The 20,220-nt window shown below is 34.0% G+C and overlaps 2 protein-coding genes across 2 annotated transcripts; both read right to left on the bottom strand.

Moving 5' to 3' along the window:
* Window positions 1-2,942: 2,942 nt before the first annotated feature.
* LOC140919199 (uncharacterized) lies at window positions 2,943-4,470 on the bottom strand. The gene is made up of 5 exons (XM_073364783.1): window positions 4,290-4,470; window positions 3,640-3,699; window positions 3,498-3,551; window positions 3,224-3,284; window positions 2,943-3,133 (listed from the first exon to the last, which is right to left on the bottom strand). The coding sequence occupies exons 1-5, from the start codon at window positions 4,326-4,328 to the stop codon at window positions 3,021-3,023; spliced, it is 327 nt and encodes a 108-aa protein (XP_073220884.1). The 5' UTR covers window positions 4,329-4,470; the 3' UTR covers window positions 2,943-3,020.
* A 6,224-nt stretch (window positions 4,471-10,694) lies between these two features.
* LOC101503786 (uncharacterized) lies at window positions 10,695-19,868 on the bottom strand. Its single transcript, XM_004488850.4, has 9 exons — window positions 19,696-19,868; window positions 19,046-19,105; window positions 18,904-18,957; window positions 18,630-18,690; window positions 18,463-18,539; window positions 15,277-15,326; window positions 14,532-14,614; window positions 13,673-13,743; window positions 10,695-13,591 (listed from the first exon to the last, which is right to left on the bottom strand). The coding sequence occupies exons 1-9, from the start codon at window positions 19,732-19,734 to the stop codon at window positions 13,301-13,303; spliced, it is 786 nt and encodes a 261-aa protein (XP_004488907.1). The 5' UTR covers window positions 19,735-19,868; the 3' UTR covers window positions 10,695-13,300.
* Between the last annotated feature and the right edge of the window lie 352 nt (window positions 19,869-20,220).

Below are 20,220 nucleotides of genomic sequence, written 5' to 3'. Positions count from 1 at the left end.
AAAATATGACACTAAACAAATCCATAAATGGCATTAAATGCATTTATACGCCAAGGTATGAACAAATCCATAAATGGCATTAAATGCATTTATACGCCAGTAACTCAATAAGAGAATGCTTAATAAGAATTAGTTTCCTTAGCCACTACATAATGGGTTTTTTTTTTTTACTGGACACTATATAATGGTTAGTAACAAGTAACATGGTATATATATTTTATGCAACTTCTGAGCTTTACAAGAATCCAAGTAGTGGACACAAACATGTCTAAAAATCCGACAATTTGTACTTCATTGATATGATATCTATTAATAATTTTTATATTGGGTCTAACTTATGAGTAAAGAAAAAGAAATATTTTGAATAAGTCAATGATAATTTCAATCATATGATCTTTAACAAACAATCATACTAAAATATGACACTAAACAGAGTTTTTTGTAGCCAAGGTATGAACAAATCCATAAATGGCATTAAGTGCATTTATACGCCAGTAACTCAATAAGAGAATGCTTAATAAGAATTAGTTTCCTTAGCCACTAATGGTTAGTAACATGGTATATATATTTTATGCAACTTCTGAGCTTTACAAGAATCCAAGTAGTGGACACAAACATGTCTAAAAATCCGACAATTTGTACTTCATTGATATGATATCTATTAATAATTTTTATATTGGGTCTAACTTATCTTTACAAAACCGACTTGTAAGGTGAAACATACCACAGTTGAACATGGGTTTTTCTTAATACACCCCCTTACATGGTTTTTCTTAATACAGCCCCTTACGTCCATCACTATTGGGTTTGATGCGTATATATAAATGGTGAATGTCCCGATTGAGTAGGCTCTGATACCAACTTGAATATTGAACTAATATTTATATACACGTGGGATATAAACTAAATAGGAATGTTATTGTTAGGACTCAGAGTAGTTGAATTAGTTCTAGAAGTTAGAAAATAATTAATGGGGTAATTAGTTAGTTAGGAGGTAGGAGCTTTTGTAGGTCTGTTAGTTATTTTAATTTTCTCTTTCAGGTTTGTTAGTACTTTCTGTTTCTATTTTCCTATTACCTAGGTTAGGGCTGTTTGATCCTTATCCTATTGTACAAAGAGCCAATAAATAAAGGTTCACTTCCCCTTAGAAAGCATTTTTGCCAAACTTAGAATTTCTCATCAACTGGCATTCCGATTGAAGGGTGCATTCACCTTTGAAAAGCGTATCTTCTCTTGCTATCCTTTCTTTATTAAATACAGCCCTTTTACTACTAACTTCTTTCAAAAGAACCTAACAAGCGGTTCGACCTGCCGGATCATCAATCATGGTGAGTGCCATGGAATCCCGTATGAAGGCTATGGAGGAATGGTCCAGCGAGCAAGAAAAACGAGCCAAGGAACAAGATGTCAAGTTGCAAGAATTGAAGAAAGATATGGAAGAGGTGAAAGCAAATTTGGCAGACGTGCCAGCCGTTAAAGAAGTTTTGTTAGAGATAAGGAAGAACCGCAAAAAGAATGAGGAGGAGGAGGGAAGTTCAAGCAAGAGTGTCAAATCTAAAGGCAAATACGTGGAGCACTCTCACACTGAAGAAGAGTACGAAGAACGACCATGAGGCTGGACACGGAAAGTAGAATTACCCATGTTCGAAGGGAATGATCCAATGGGTTGGATTGGTAGAGCAGAAAAGTTCTTCACTGTTCAAAAGGTGAAGGAAACAGAGAAGATGAATTTAGCCTACATCAGCATGGAGGGTAATGCAACTCATTGGTTCAAATTCTGGTGCAAGAAGGTCAACGATCCGTCATGGGAATAATTTGCATAGGCGTTAATTTGTCGTTTTGGAAAAGACATGCGTGGTAATGTGTTCGAACGATGAACAACCATAAAACAAAAGGGTTTGAGGACTACATTCAAGAATTCGAAGTTCTGATTGTGCAACCAGACGTGTCTGAAGAACAAGCTCTGGGATATTTCTTTGGAGGATTATGCAAGAACATTTGTAATTTGATAAAAATTCAAGATGCTCAAGATCTGGTGTGTGCCATGGATGTTGCGCGCGACGCAGAGGAGTTTTTGCATGAACCTGAGAACAACGGAGGTGTCGTGAATCGTAGAGCACACAGGCTTTCAGGCACTCTAATTCGAGTGCAGTGCTGGATCGGTTCGACCTAGGTGGGAAAACGTCCATGTCTCCTAACACAAATGATGCTGGACGTGAGAACGGAGGCAGAAACGCGACAAACTCCAGGAGAACAGAGCAGGGGAAAGTCATGCGAGTAATAACAGAAGGGAGGGAGTCCGAAATCTGTCGTATCAAGAATATTTGAAACATCTTGAGGATAGAAAATGTTTTCGTTGCAATCAACCATTTGGGCTTGGTCATCGTTGTGCTGAAAAAAATCTGAGTAATCATATTAGGGGAAGGTGATTCCATCTATGAAAATGGGGAATTGGTTCGAATTGAACTGAGTGATTACTCCGAGGATGAAGCGGACAGTCCAGACAAAACCAAATGCAGAAAAAGGGCATATGAAGTTGCCTGAAGCTGAAGAAGAGTCGTCAAGTTTGTAGTAGTTTGCAACCTTGAGGACAAGGTTGTTCTTTAGGGGTGCATTGTTAGAACTCAGATTAGTTGAATTAGTTCTAGAAGTTAGAAAATATTTAATGGGGTAATCAGTTAGTTAGGAGGTAGGAGCTTTTGTAGGTCTGTTAGTTGTTTAAATTTTCTGTTGCAGGTTCTTTAGTACTTTCTCTTTCTATTTTCCTATTTCCTAGGTTAGGGCTGTTTGATCGTTTGCAGAGAAAGCATCTTTTGCCAAACTTAAACTTTTTCATCAATTGGCATTCTGGTTGAAGGGTGCATTTTCCCTTGAAGAGTGTATCTGCTGTTGCTGTCCTTTCTTTATTAAATACAGCCCTTTTACTACTAACTTCTTTCAAAAGAACCTAACAGATATCCTATCATTAATCCTTAATTGATACTAACAGATCTTAATATAATAATAATAATATCAATATCTCAACAAATATAATAACAACAAAGAGATAGACAAACCTGAAGTATTTCTCCTAAAGCCTCTGCAGGTGCCATTCTTAGACCTCCTTTTCCCAAACCAAGCCTCTGAGATAACACTGCTCCGCTTTGATGAAACAAATAGCCATCATGATCATCCATTCAAGCAAGTCAACAAGTTCCTTTGAGAAGTGCAAAACTATTCATACCTTTTATATCTACTTTGGTGTTGGCTAAAGCAGAAACGATATAAAATCTCTGTTTCCTATCCTGTAAAATCATGCTAATCAAGACTTATCAGGGTTTTAAAAAACATGAAGTTTCAAAATCGTAATCTAAGCCACATTTGATGTAATTCTCTATAACATCAAGGATCGCAATGTCATCACAACCGCAACGACGATTTAAAATCATGGGCATAATCATACTTGAACAAAAGAAACAAGGAAGGGTTTTTTCTGCCTTGAATTTCTCAAACATTACCTTCAAAAATAAATTTTTACTCATCCCACCCCCTAAATTTCCAACATACTTTTCCTGCATGTAAGTGCATAAAAATATCAGGAACAAAAACATATGAACACAATATGCATAATACAAGCTAAATTATTTAAAAAAAATTTACCCCTTCCTCAACTGTCAAAATAACTGGATGCTCATACTGTGAAAAAGTAATCTGAAGCTCCTGAGAAATACCAAAAAATAAATAAATAAATCAGTACAAGAAAAATGATAAAATACAGAGCTAAATATATTTTGAGTCCATATAAAATTTATATATTGTTTTGTTTTTCGTATCTTTACCCACATTTTAGTCCTACAACTTACAAAACTAAGTGATACTCTAAAGTGTGCGTACAGAGACAAAACATGTTTTAAGATAATTGTAGGTATTAAAAACATATTTAACTCAAAACTATAAAGATTTAATTTATATAAAGGATATGTGAATAGTTTTTTTACGGTATCTGTCAATCATAATTAAAAGTGACTATAATCATCAAATAACACTAATGACAAATTAACAATGCATCATGGAAATGTAGGTTAATAATCGTCATCATCATCAGAAATAAAAGTGCACGTTGAGGTGACTACAGAATGCATAGTGAATGAAGATACAAGAATTGGTTTATCAAAAGGGTAAATACTACATAAGTCAAAGACACTTGAAAATAGAAGACACAAAAAATAAGGGAAATTCAAAATCAAAAGAGCGAAAGTAAATGGTGGAGTGTCCTAGGATTGAGAAATTGATTATGAAAGAGATAGAACCTTTAACCGCGCAAGAAGCTGTTCCTTTGTAACGCCCATCAGAGCACAGAAGAATGGAAAAGGCGTTTTTTAGCAGAGGAAGAAGAAAAGAAATCAATGCATTGACTATTACAACACAACAACAACGCCACTGTACCCGTGGCGTGTGCTTTTTCTTCTCTTGTTTTTTGGAATTTTATTAGTGAAGACATTTTGGTTTCTAAAAATAATTATCTGAGACAAAATAATTCAACCTCTGTTTTATTTTTTTAGTTTTTGAAAATTATTTAATAAACTATTTATGTCATTCTTCATAAACTATTTATAGGATTTATCTTTTTTCAATGTGGAACTTGAATTTTTCTAAATACATCTCGTCACACCAAACACTATTGTGTTTGGTGCATATAATATGACGGGTGATCCGAATTGATAGGCTTTGATATCATACTAGACATTTATATTAAACAAAATACATCTTCACAAAATTAACTTGTAAGGTGAGTGGTATCATTTTTTTTAAAGAGAAAGTAAAAACTGTGAGCAAACTAATAACTTCTTGATGTTATAAATCATGAAGATCATTCATGTAATGATCCTAGTGAAGCATAATTTCCAACACAAACATATAAAAAAAAGGTGATGCTTAGGTTGCCCATTGAAATATTGTGGGTAGTTTATCCATGATGATGTGGAACTAATGAAAATTAAACATATGTCTTCTACTATTTATGTCATACTTGTTGATGTGGATCTCAATGGATGCACAATAAAAGGATCTTGTGCTTAGTGTAAAACTCATGAAACCTAACAAGAAAGTGAGAGAAAACCTAAGAAAATTCTACAATTAAGAAGAGAAAGAAACATACAAATGGAATTAGATGAAAAGTGGTAAAACAATCGTCATATTCAACATGAAAGATAAGATCTAGTAAGAATGTTCTTGATAAGGATCTTGAAATGAATCAAGCAAAAACCTTCAGAAGCAATACTAGCTCTCTCTTTTTAGTCAATGATTGAAATTCTACTTTCATTAAAACCCCTCAAAATGAATTGCAACCAAAGTATTTATACTTAAGTATATCTATTAGTAAGGTTGCGATATGCATAGGACCAACAATAAAAAGTCCAATAGCAACACACTAGTAAACATGGAGCAATATACAACTCCAAAATACAAACAATCTAAACTTAAAACTAAACATTATTACAATTAAAATTCACTAAAAAAGAGTAAGGTAGTGTGGAATATCCTTGGGAATAATCTTGGTGTCCAAATATAAAGCAATTTGTTCTCCAAGATTCTCCCTTAATTTCTTCACTGTAGCCCTTGTCATGGGTCCACCAACCCCTTTGATATCCACATGTTGACACTTATAGTTTGTTCCTTGATTCTTATTATGCTCTCCCTCTTCATTAGAATTCGTCCTATAATTTAATGGCTTATTACCTACATCAAAAGGAAATAAATTGCAAATATTAAAAGTAACACTTACACTATACTCACCGGGAAGATCAAGCTTATATGCATTGTCATTGATGCATTCCACCACTTGAAAAGGATCACCACCCTTTTTTTAAGCTTGGACCTACTAAGGGGAGAAAATTGTTCCTTCCTAAAGTGTATCCAAAGCCAATCACGGGGTTCAAACACCATTTTTTTTTGTCTTGTTGGCATAGTGTTCAACCTTCTTTTCAATATTGGTCTTCACTCGATCATGCAAATCATGAATGTATTTGGCATATCCTCAATATCCTTAAGAAAACATCATTATTAAGAGGTAAAAGAAGCAAATCAATAGGAGTAAGAGGGTTAAAACCATAAGCAACCTCAAAAGGTGAAAATGAAGTAGTATTATGGGGAATCCTATTATATGCAAATTCAATAAAAGGCTAACATTATTCTCAAGCTTTCAAATTTGATTTTAAAAAGTTTCTAAGAAGGGTTTCGAGTTTTCTATTAATCGTTTCAGCTTGTCCATCCGTTTGAGGGTGGCATGTAATCGAAAAAAGAAGGTTGGTGCTTAACTTAGCTCACAAAAATGTTTCAAAAATGTGATCCATTAGATTTTATTAAATAAAATAGGTGATCCATTAGATTTACATAATGTCTCAATTTTAAGAAATAGATGGACAAAAATTACGAATCAGTTAAAATAAGGGACCAAAATTGCAAATTAGAAATAGAAGGACCAATATTACGAATCAGTTAAGATAGGGGACTAAAATTATGAAATTAGAAATGGAGGGAACAAAATTACAAATAAATTAAAATAGAGGGACCAAAATTGCGAAATTAGAAATAGATGGATCAAAATTACAAATCAATTAAAATAAAGGGACTAAAATTGTAAAATTAGAAAAATAAAGATTAAAATTACGAATGGGTTAAAATAAAAGACTAAAACTACATTTAAGTCTTAATTGTACTAATACAAAGTGAAAGCATACCAAACAAAGATTTATGTTAAAACTTGATTATTATTACATAGAAATCGATAGAAACTTTTTGACTTCTAGTATACAATCAACCAAAATAAACTGATGAGCAAAAGAGAAACCAATTAGTGACCAATGTAAACAAAATGTTAACTGATTGAACAAAATTTATTTACTTCATCATTTATGACAATGCAACAACTTTTCATGCATTTATGTGACAACATATATCGTGTATTGTTGTGTACGATAAATTATAATTAATTTATTATAAAGATATAAGATTGTTTTGGTGACAGATTTGAGTAGTTAAGGAATGAACTAATAAGAAGATTAAGAGTTTGGTCCTCGCTACATACATTGAGAAAGAGTCAAAATACAAATAATAAAATTAAAATGCAAAAAATAAAATTATAATCTAAATTCGACCCAAAGTTTAGAAACAAGCTAAAAATATTAATCTAAACTATAAAGAACTTTTAAAATACCAAACTAAAAAGCTAGAATCATATACCCAAATGCTATGATCAGCTTCCAACTTAATTCTTTTCACTCACAAACTTCTTGACTGTTGGGGAGTTTGGCATGATACTCTTGCGTTGCCATATTCTTGAATAAGAATGTATCGTGTGATTGGGAGGAAGATGCATTTGTGACCTTAGTGCGTTTAGCTTTTTGTTGGGTTGCCATTAGGTCTTGCAAAATAATTAAGCACATCCAACATTCACAATATTCAAGGTTAGGGATAATTAGTTTGAGCATGTCTCCCCTTGACAAAATAACCACAACAATTTCCCTGAATTTATCCAACAAAATTCAGAATGATAACAGTGCACAAAGATTGGTTGTGTCATTTTCTCAAACAGTTGGAGTGTAGTACATATTTTTTTGGTAATTAGGATTCAAAAGTGGTTGTGTCATTTTATCAAACAAGTTGAGTGCAAAGTATGAAATGCGTGAACAATCCATAATCATAAGTGACAATTTCAAACACTAACACACATTTGATTTCAGACACCCAACATGCATCTATGAACAATCTCTAACACTAACACAATTTCGAATTTAAATAACCCACATGCATCAAATAACAATCCCTACTTTTAGCATAAAATCGAATTCAAATAACCCACATGCATCAATTAACAAGAAGGCGTTGATAGTAACAATTTGAGAAAACTTACTTGATGATGGAAGAATGCTTGATAGGAGAAGAAAACTTACCTCTATTAAACTGAATATTAGGCTTGGAGTAGTAATGGGGATGTGTGTATCAGTTACTCTTGTGGAAGGAAATGTTTGTGTGAGAAACAAGGGTTTCAAAACGCAGCCTTGCGCTTCAGACCCAGATGATGTGCTTCAGGCGCGCGTGGACAGTGGCAAAACTGGGTGAAATGCACTTCAGACGCGCACGACTAGTGACAGAATTGGTGAAATGCACTTCAGGCGCAGATTCATGCGCTTCAGGCGCGCGCGACCAGTGGCAGACTGGCAAAATGCGCTTCAAGTGCGCGCGACCAGTGGCAGATTGGCAAAATGCGCTTCAGGCGCAGATTCATGCGCTTTAGGCGCACATGATCTAAATCCGAATAGTAAAATCAATCCCTAACACATCTTTTTGATTCCTTGCTCATACCAAACATCAAGAACTAATACAACTAGCAATTAATAACTAAAAATGAAACTAAATGGATTAAAGTGAAACTGAAATACAAAAATATCGTCCAAAGGATACGAATTTGGGTTGCCTCTCAATAAGCGCTTGTTTAATGTCTTGAGCTAGACATTCCACTTTTCAAGTGGTGATCAGATTGATGGACTCTGTCGAAAGTTTTGACTCTCCCGCTAAGTAAGGTTTGAGACTTTGTCCATTCACCTAGAAACTTCAGCTTGAGTGTGTATGTTTTAACTCCACAACACCATGTGGGAATACTTTGATTATTTTGAAAGGACCCAACCATCTTGAATTTAATTTTCTTGGAAACCACTTTAATCTCAAGTTGAAGAGAAGAACAAGTTGTCCTTCTTGGAAATTTTTGAACAGAATTTTTTTGTCATGCCACTTATTGGCTTTTTCTTTATAGATCTTGGCGTTTTCATATGTAAATTTTTGAAACTCCTCTAACTCGTGAAGCTGAAGAATTCTTGATTTGCCTACCTTGACCAAGTCAAAATTCAAGTACTTTGTCACCCAAAATGCTCGATGCTCCAGTTCAAGTGGTAAATGACAAGCTTTACCATACACAATTTGATATTGTGACACACCAAGGGGGGTCTTGAAAGTTGTTTGGTAGGCCTTAAGTGCATCATCAAGTTTCGTCGACCAATCTTTTCTTGAAACATTGACTGTCTTTTCAAGGATTCACTTAATCTTCCTATTTGATACTTCAACTTGCCCACTAGTTTATGGGTGATATGGGGTTGCCACCCAATGATGCACATTATATTTCTTTAGAAGGCACTCAATCTTCTAATTAAGAAAGTGAGTTCCCTCGTCACTAACCAAAGCTCGAGGGACACCAAAACGCGTAAAGATGTTCTTCTTGAGAAATGCAATGACTTGTTGTGAATCATTGGTTGGTGTAGCAACTACTTCAACCTACTCTAAGACATAATCCACCGCCACTAAAATATAAATTTTTTCATATGAGGATGGGAATGGACCCATGAAATCAATACCCCACACATCGAACACTTCTACTTATAATACAAGATTATGAGGCATCTCATCTCGTTTTGAAATGTTACCAGTGTGCTGACATTGATCGCACTTATTCACATAGTTGAATGCATATTTAAACAATGACGGCCAAAATAGTCCCGATTGGAGAACCTTTGCTGCAGTTCGATCTCCTCTAAAAGACCCCCATAATCAGAGTCATGGCAATTCCACAATACATTTTCTTGCTCCTCCTTGCGTACACACTTTTGCAACAACTCATCCACTCCTTTTTTGTACATAAAGGGTTCATCCTATACATAGAATATGCCATCATGGATAAACTTCTTTCGTTGTTGGTAGGTGAAATCAAATGGAATTGCCACACCTACCTTCAAATTTGCAAAGTTAGAGAACCAAGGTGCCTTGGCAATTGCAAAGATGTGTTCACCGGCGAACTGGTCTCGAATTGTTCTAGTGTCGTCATCCTCCTCCACTTTCTCCAATCAAAATAGGCGGTTAGCTATAGTGTTCTCTAATCCCTTCTTATCTCGGATCTCAATGTCAAACTTTGGTAGTAATAGAATCCATTTGGGTAGCCTTGACTTCGATTCCTGCTCGACAAATAAATACCTCAAGGCAACATGATCAGCGTAAACAATAACTTTCGATTCTAATAAATAAGATCAAAATTTATTAAAATCATAAACTACAACCAATAATTCTTTTTCAGTTGTGGCATAATTATGTTGTGCCTGATTCAAAACATGACTAGCATAATAGATTATATGCAACAACCTATCTTTTCTTTGTCCCAGGACTGCCCCGATAACACTGTCACTTGCATCGCACATGATTTCTAAAGGTAGTGACCAATCAGGTGCAGTGATAATGGGAGCAGGTATCAACTTATTTTTCAAAGTGTTAAATGCATTCAAATAATCCTCATTGAATTTGAAAGGTGTGTCTTTCACAAGTAGGTTTGTAAGCGGATTTGCAAATTTAGAAAAATCTTTTATAAACCTCCTGTAAAATCCAACATGGCTTAAAAAGCTTCTAATGCCTTTTTCTTTGGTAGGAGATGGAAGTTTTTCAATAACTTCAACTCACTACGCCAAAAATGACATTTTAAAGCGCTTTTTTGTGAAAGTGCTGTAAATGCCTTGCGCTTTCACATAATTAAAGGAGCTATTAGAGCGTTTATTACACAAGCGCTGTAAAATCATTCAATTTAATAAAAATCATTTACTTTAAATAAATAAAAACAAATTTAAAACAAATTTACAAACCCTCTGTATCTACAGAAAATAATATTGTTGGTTGTAAATGGGTATTTACTGTGAAATATAGTTTTGATAGCACAATTGAAAGATACAATGCACGCTTGGTTGCTAAAGGATTTACTCAAACATATGACATTAATTACTCAGAGACTTTTGCTCATGTTGCCAAATTAAACACTATTAGAGTTCTCTTGTCCTTGGAGGTGAATTTATATTGGTCTCTTAACCAACTTGATGTAAAAAATGCTTTTCTAAACCGTGATTAGGAGGAGGAAGTATACATGGATAGCCCCCATGGCTTTGAAGACAAGTTTGGTTCAAATGTGTACAAACTACAAAAATCCATTTATGGTCTCAAGCAATCCCCAAGGGCTTGGTTTGAAAAATCCACTTGGTCGGTTAAAACGAAAGGATATATGTAAGGACAATCAAACCATACTTTGTTCATGAAGTTCTCTAATGTTGGTAAGATTGTAATTCTAATTGTATATATAGATAATATTATTCTCACATGAGATGGCATTGTTGAGATGGAAAGATTGAAGAAAAATTTGGCAAAAGAATTTGAGATCAAAGATTTAGGTGCGCTTAAATATTTTCTGGGTATGGAAGTTGCTCACTTAAAGAAGGAAATTGTTGTTTCTGAAAGAAAATGCATCCTATATCTCTTGGAGGAAACTGGGATGAGTGGGTGTAGACCAGCAAACACTTCTATGGAATTAAATGCTAAACTTTGGGAGAAAGGCAGTGTTCATGTTGATATTGGAAGATACCAGAGGTTGGTTGAAAAACTTATTTATCTAGCTCACACTAGACCTGACATCACTTTCTCTGTGAGTTTTGTAAGTCAATTCATGCCCTCTCCCTATGAAGAATACTTGGAGACCGTTTATCAGATCTTAAAGTACTTGAAATCCAATCTAGAAAACCAATGACAGAGAAGCCTCTATATTTATAGATGTCGATTATACAGGATCAGTTACTGATAGAAAATTCACTACTGGTTATTGTGCCTATGTTTGGGAAAATTTAGTCACTTACAGAAGTAAGAAACAATGTGTTGTTGCTCGAAGCAGTGCAGAAACCGAATTCAGAGCAATGGCTCAAAGAATATGTGAACTTTTTTTTGTTGATTCGTAAACTCTTGAAAGAACTGAAAATGAAAGTTGACTCACCCTTAAAATTGTTGTGATAGCAAAGCAGCAATAAGTATAGATCACAACCCTGTGCAACATGATAGAACCAAGCACATTGAGATTGACCACCACTTCATAAAAGAAAAATTGATGCTGGAATTATATGTTTGTCTTGTGTGACTTCTAATCAGCAAATTGTTGATATCTTGACAAAAAGTTTGGAAGACCCAATTTTGAGCGATTTATAACCAAGTTGGACATAAAAGATACCTATGCACCAACTTGAGTTGGGTTGTTGAAGAATCAAGAGAAATCAGATTTGAGTCTCTTTTATTTTATATTGTTCTATTTATTTTTATTTTATGATTCTGTCATTATTACTATTGTAATTTTTTTTCTATATAATCAGCTTAGGATTGTAGTAATAAGATATGAAAGTATTTTGCTTTTTACTTTCTTCAGTTCTTATCTTTGTTAAGTATATTTTTTAACTTGAGGTGAGAAAGAAATCAAGAGAAAAAGGATACTTATTATGACCTTTATACTTATTGCATAATGAAAGCAGATTCCTGAAAATGAGGATCCTTGTTTACCAATGTATTCTTCATGGTTGATTATACATGAGTCCTTTACGCTTGAATAAGGAGCTCCAACCAAGAAAAGCAAGAGACGTATTTGTTTAAACTTTAAAACTTACTAGTAACATTTACCTATAGTGCTATGTTGTCATACTCATACTAATTAAGTTTTTTTTTTCTTTTATTGGTCCAAGAAACTCAAATATCAAGGTTGATAAGGGAAAATCTATAAGAAAAGGGGATGAAAGTGAAATTGGAGATAGTTGGAGATGCAGGGGAACAGCAAGAGCATGAAATACCAAGAGATGCGGATGAACTAAGTGTTATTGGTTGGAGATGCGGTTGAAGATGAATGAGACTAGAGTGTAGTTAGATTATGGTTTTTGAGGAGTTGAAGACTTGAACTTTAGTGCAAACAGACACTACTATTTTTAAACGTAATTTTTTTTTTAATCTTTAATTATTTTAAAGTTCATATATGATGTACTGGCTCATGCTTTTTTGCCTATGTTACTTGTTTTTACCTAAAAATTCTATTTTCTTATCAATCATGGATCTTACTATTCATAAACATTCAATTTAGAAAACAGGTCTTCCAATTCACAGTACTTAACTTGATTTGATAACCATGCCCTAACTAAAAAACAGATTCCTACTAGAATAGAATCAGCGAACCATGACAAAAGGAACTCCTTTAGTATAGTAATGCCAATTCATCTTAGGCTAAGTTATAAATCTTTTGGCTTATTCCTAACATTCACATTAAGCAAGATTGACAAATTTGGCTCGCAATTGGTTTTCAAGGTCGATTTCAAATATGTCCTATTCCACACAATTGCTTCTCAGATGTAAAAGTATATAGGAAATAAGAATCAGTTAAACATATTACACCATGTTTTATACATCAAGATAAGATGACATATTTAGGGATACTATCCTAGTAGAAAAACAGATAAACATGAAACGATAAGCCAATGGTATAATTATCAAAAAGAAAAATGTGATGGTTCCATTCATGTAGATGGTACATGAATGAACATTGAATGTCACATTTAACAGAATTTTTACCTGAAACTGTCTGGGACTTATTATTAACAGAAACATGGTTTCCATCTGCAGGAACTTGTGATGAAGGTTGTGTTTCAGATTGTTGGGGCATAACTCCTAAGCTGGGTGGAACTAGAGCAGCTAGATCAGGAGGTTGATCTTTACTCACAGTAGGATTGGCCTGCAAGGGGATAAATAAAACAACAATGAAATGATGACTCTAATAGGTTATAAGAAAGGATGTAACCTTAAATTTACTCACCTCAAAATCAACATATGACGGATCCCTTCCTATTGACTTTAGAAATTTGTCAAGGTCATGAGCATTTAAAGCTGCAAGTGTATCATGATTGGACTCTAATTAAGTTATCGATTAGTACTTGTGCACCAAAGTATGACTGATCACTGATCACCACATTTTAATCTAGTTAAGAGTAACTGACGATGGAACTGAAAACTGTTGTATCGAACTACTTGAGTTAAAAGATATCATATGGCTGGCTATAAAATAAATTATAAATATTTTATTTAAAATATGTTATTATGAGATAGCGTTAAAGTAATAGATAAGTAATATCTGCTGATGACAACCAAGAGATCTAAAGCACCAAGAAAGCACTTATGAAAATTAAAGATAGGTCATACTACTATACTGAATAGTCAACAGAATTTTAGCACAAATCAACAAACATATATTCCACAGGAATTAGGAAGGAAACACCTCTTTACTAAGTGCATCAATGAATTGCAAGATATTGATGATTATTAACTTGTGCAGAATATGGTAGTCATGCACTAAAATTAGAGGTTATAAGAACTATAGTCCAAAAAAGTAACTCTGTCTTGCTCTTCATTCTAGTAATCAAACTTATATTTCTTCTTAATTACAGCATCAGAAAACCTAATCCAGATTTTTAGTCCAGAGCATTCTCTTTATTCAGCATGGTTTTTGTTCATAGTCATTGTCGCTCATATTGACGACAAAATTTTCTACAAAATAAAGCATTATCCAAAAAAGCTGCAACAACAACGTAAATAAAAAACAGATTCACAAATTATGGGAAACATCAACATTGACAAAAACCAGCATTTTCTCTTCATAAAACAGACTTCTCACTTACATATGGACATGTCATTCGACAATGGATGGAAGAAGCAGTATTCTTGAGTCTTGAACCCTTGATCCAATAACAGTGCAACGTCTCTTCAGAAAGGGAAAAATGTCACATATAAAAAATAAATTAGTATTTTACAAATATATTTGTTGCTTCATTCAGGACATTTTCAAAACACCCTAATATGCATAAACCACTAGATAAGATGATCCTTCAAAGGTCTAATGCTTCATCATTTATTAAAGCAACATTTTCTACAAATGTAACATTGTTAATCCTTTATAATATAACACTGTTTGAAAACACCCAAGTAAGCATAAAGCATTGCATAAGATTATCATTCAATTAACCATTGCATTACCATTTATCAAAGCAAGCTTTGCTACATACGTAGCATTGCTAATAATTTAGCATGCTCAACTCCAGTTCATCATTCAACAGGACATTTTCAAGTATATAGTATTCATTTCTCTTTTTTGTAAACAATGAGCAGAAGAAGCTTTATAAGAACAGTTAGTCGCAGATTCAAAACATACTATTTTCATACTTAAATTATCAATGCCGCTCATCATTTTCATGTTTTCATATCTTTCCATGTTTAAATGTATCTTAGAATTAGCAAACGTGATCAGTGTCCACTAGAAAATTACTCCAAATTAAGGTATAATTAACAGCAAATATCAAGATTATAAAATATATACTAGATCTCTCATAAGTAGGACAAAGAATAAGAACATAAATATCCACATACCGTGCTGAGTCATTCACTATGGCAAATGGGGTGACACAACCCAAGGGCACCTTGTGAGTAAAGAAAAAGAAATATTTTGAATAAGTCAATCATAATTTCAATCATATGATCTTTAACAAATAATCATACTAAAATATGACACTAAACAAATCCATAAATGGCATTAAATGCATTTATACGCCAAGGTATGAACAAATCCATAAATGGCATTAAGTGCATTTATACGCCAGTAACTCAATAAGAGAATGCTTAATAAGAATTAGTTTCCTTAGCCACTACATAATGGGTTTTTTTTTTTTACTGGACACTATATAATGGTTAGTAACAAGTAACATGGTATATATATTTTATGCAACTTCTGAGCTTTACAAGAATCCAAGTAGTGGACACAAACATGTCTAAAAATCCGACAATTTGTACTTCATTGATATGATATCTATTAATAATTTTTATATTGGGTCTAACTTATGAGTAAAGAAAAAGAAATATTTTGAATAAGTCAATGATAATTTCAATCATATGATCTTTAACAAACAATCATACTAAAATATGACACTAAACAGAGTTTTTTGTAGCCAAGGTATGAACAAATCCATAAATGGCATTAAGTGCATTTATACGCCAGTAACTCAATAAGAGAATGCTTAATAAGAATTAGTTTCCTTAGCCACTAATGGTTAGTAACATGGTATATATATTTTATGCAACTTCTGAGCTTTACAAGAATCCAAGTAGTGGACACAAACATGTCTAAAAATCCGACAATTTGTACTTCATTGATATGATATCTATTAATAATTTTTATATTGGGTCTAACTTATCTTTACAAAACCGACTTGTAAGGTGAAACATACCACAGTTGAACATGGGTTTTTCTTAATACACCCCCTTACATGGTTTTTCTTAATACAGCCCCTTACGTCCATCACTATTGGGTTTGATGCGTATATATAAATGGTGAATGTCCCGATTGAGTAGGCTCTGATACCAACTTGAATATTGAACTAATATTTATATACACGTGGGATATAAACTAAATAGGAATGTTATTGTTAGGACTCAGAGTAGTTGAATTAGTTCTAGAAGTTAGAAAATAATTAATGGGGTAATTAGTTAGTTAGGAGGTAGGAGCTTTTGTAGGTCTGTTAGTTATTTTAATTTTCTCTTTCAGGTTTGTTAGTACTTTCTGTTTCTATTTTCCTATTACCTAGGTTAGGGCTGTTTGATCCTTATCCTATTGTACAAAGAGCCAATAAATAAAGGTTCACTTCCCCTTAGAAAGCATTTTTGCCAAACTTAGAATTTCTCATCAACTGGCATTCCGATTGAAGGGTGCATTCACCTTTGAAAAGCGTATCTTCTCTTGCTATCCTTTCTTTATTAAATACAGCCCTTTTACTACTAACTTCTTTCAAAAGAACCTAACAAGCGGTTCGACCTGCCGGATCATCAATCATGGTGAGTGCCATGGAATCCCGTATGAAGGCTATGGAGGAATGGTCCAGCGAGCAAGAAAAACGAGCCAAGGAACAAGATGTCAAGTTGCAAGAATTGAAGAAAGATATGGAAGAGGTGAAAGCAAATTTGGCAGACGTGCCAGCCGTTAAAGAAGTTTTGTTAGAGATAAGGAAGAACCGCAAAAAGAATGAGGAGGAGGAGGGAAGTTCAAGCAAGAGTGTCAAATCTAAAGGCAAATACGTGGAGCACTCTCACACTGAAGAAGAGTACGAAGAACGACCATGAGGCTGGACACGGAAAGTAGAATTACCCATGTTCGAAGGGAATGATCCAATGGGTTGGATTGGTAGAGCAGAAAAGTTCTTCACTGTTCAAAAGGTGAAGGAAACAGAGAAGATGAATTTAGCCTACATCAGCATGGAGGGTAATGCAACTCATTGGTTCAAATTCTGGTGCAAGAAGGTCAACGATCCGTCATGGGAATAATTTGCATAGGCGTTAATTTGTCGTTTTGGAAAAGACATGCGTGGTAATGTGTTCGAACGATGAACAACCATAAAACAAAAGGGTTTGAGGACTACATTCAAGAATTCGAAGTTCTGATTGTGCAACCAGACGTGTCTGAAGAACAAGCTCTGGGATATTTCTTTGGAGGATTATGCAAGAACATTTGTAATTTGATAAAAATTCAAGATGCTCAAGATCTGGTGTGTGCCATGGATGTTGCGCGCGACGCAGAGGAGTTTTTGCATGAACCTGAGAACAACGGAGGTGTCGTGAATCGTAGAGCACACAGGCTTTCAGGCACTCTAATTCGAGTGCAGTGCTGGATCGGTTCGACCTAGGTGGGAAAACGTCCATGTCTCCTAACACAAATGATGCTGGACGTGAGAACGGAGGCAGAAACGCGACAAACTCCAGGAGAACAGAGCAGGGGAAAGTCATGCGAGTAATAACAGAAGGGAGGGAGTCCGAAATCTGTCGTATCAAGAATATTTGAAACATCTTGAGGATAGAAAATGTTTTCGTTGCAATCAACCATTTGGGCTTGGTCATCGTTGTGCTGAAAAAAATCTGAGTAATCATATTAGGGGAAGGTGATTCCATCTATGAAAATGGGGAATTGGTTCGAATTGAACTGAGTGATTACTCCGAGGATGAAGCGGACAGTCCAGACAAAACCAAATGCAGAAAAAGGGCATATGAAGTTGCCTGAAGCTGAAGAAGAGTCGTCAAGTTTGTAGTAGTTTGCAACCTTGAGGACAAGGTTGTTCTTTAGGGGTGCATTGTTAGAACTCAGATTAGTTGAATTAGTTCTAGAAGTTAGAAAATATTTAATGGGGTAATCAGTTAGTTAGGAGGTAGGAGCTTTTGTAGGTCTGTTAGTTGTTTAAATTTTCTGTTGCAGGTTCTTTAGTACTTTCTCTTTCTATTTTCCTATTTCCTAGGTTAGGGCTGTTTGATCGTTTGCAGAGAAAGCATCTTTTGCCAAACTTAAACTTTTTCATCAATTGGCATTCTGGTTGAAGGGTGCATTTTCCCTTGAAGAGTGTATCTGCTGTTGCTGTCCTTTCTTTATTAAATACAGCCCTTTTACTACTAACTTCTTTCAAAAGAACCTAACAGATATCCTATCATTAATCCTTAATTGATACTAACAGATCTTAATATAATAATAATAATATCAATATCTCAACAAATATAATAACAACAAAGAGATAGACAAACCTGAAGTATTTCTCCTAAAGCCTCTGCAGGTGCCATTCTTAGACCTCCTTTTCCCAAACCAAGCCTCTGAGATAACACTGCTCCGCTTTGATGAAACAAATAGCCATCATGATCATCCATTCAAGCAAGTCAACAAGTTCCTTTGAGAAGTGCAAAACTATTCATACCTTTTATATCTACTTTGGTGTTGGCTAAAGCAGAAACGATATAAAATCTCTGTTTCCTATCCTGTAAAATCATGCTAATCAAGACTTATCAGGGTTTTAAAAAACATGAAGTTTCAAAATCGTAATCTAAGCCACATTTGATGTAATTCTCTATAACATCAAGGATCGCAATGTCATCACAACCGCAACGACGATTTAAAATCATGGGCATAATCATACTTGAACAAAAGAAACAAGGAAGGGTTTTTTCTGCCTTGAATTTCTCAAACATTACCTTCAAAAATAAATTTTTACTCATCCCACCCCCTAAATTTCCAACATACTTTTCCTGCATGTAAGTGCATAAAAATATCAGGAACAAAAACATATGAACACAATATGCATAATACAAGCTAAATTATTTAAAAAAAATTTACCCCTTCCTCAACTGTCAAAATAACTGGATGCTCATACTGTGAAAAAGTAATCTGAAGCTCCTGAGAAATACCAAAAAATAAATAAATAAATCAGTACAAGAAAAATGATAAAATACAGAGCTAAATATATTTTGAGTCCATATAAAATTTATATATTGTTTTGTTTTTCGTATCTTTACCCACATTTTAGTCCTACAACTTACAAAACTAAGTGATACTCTAAAGTGTGCGTACAGAGACAAAACATGTTTTAAGATAATTGTAGGTATTAAAAACATATTTAACTCAAAACTATAAAGATTTAATTTATATAAAGGATATGTGAATAGTTTTTTTACGGTATCTGTCAATCATAATTAAAAGTGACTATAATCATCAAATAACACTAATGACAAATTAACAATGCATCATGGAAATGTAGGTTAATAATCGTCATCATCATCAGAAATAAAAGTGCACGTTGAGGTGACTACAGAATGCATAGTGAATGAAGATACAAGAATTGGTTTATCAAAAGGGTAAATACTACATAAGTCAAAGACACTTGAAAATAGAAGACACAAAAAATAAGGGAAATTCAAAATCAAAAGAGCGAAAGTAAATGGTGGAGTGTCCTAGGATTGAGAAATTGATTATGAAAGAGATAGAACCTTTAACCGCGCAAGAAGCTGTTCCTTTGTAACGCCCATCAGAGCACAGAAGAATGGAAAAGGCGTTTTTTAGCAGAGGAAGAAGAAAAGAAATCAATGCATTGACTATTACAACACAACAACAACGCCACTGTACCCGTGGCGTGTGCTTTTTCTTCTCTTGTTTTTTGGAATTTTATTAGTGAAGACATTTTGGTTTCTAAAAATAATTATCTGAGACAAAATAATTCAACCTCTGTTTTATTTTTTTAGTTTTTGAAAATTATTTAATAAACTATTTATGTCATTCTTCATAAACTATTTATAGGATTTATCTTTTTTCAATGTGGAACTTGAATTTTTCTAAATACATCTCGTCACACCAAACACTATTGTGTTTGGTGCATATAATATGACGGGTGATCCGAATTGATAGGCTTTGATATCATACTAGACATTTATATTAAACAAAATACATCTTCACAAAATTAACTTGTAAGGTGAGTGGTATCATTTTTTTTAAAGAGAAAGTAAAAACTGTGAGCA

Source organism: Cicer arietinum, unplaced genomic scaffold (genome assembly GCF_000331145.2).
Source record: "Cicer arietinum cultivar CDC Frontier isolate Library 1 unplaced genomic scaffold, Cicar.CDCFrontier_v2.0 Ca_scaffold_5972_v2.0, whole genome shotgun sequence".
In the NCBI taxonomy this organism is placed as follows: Eukaryota; Viridiplantae; Streptophyta; class Magnoliopsida; order Fabales; family Fabaceae; genus Cicer; species Cicer arietinum.
Note: the sequence above shows the minus strand (reverse complement) of the source record. Positions and strands in the feature narration are given on the sequence as shown.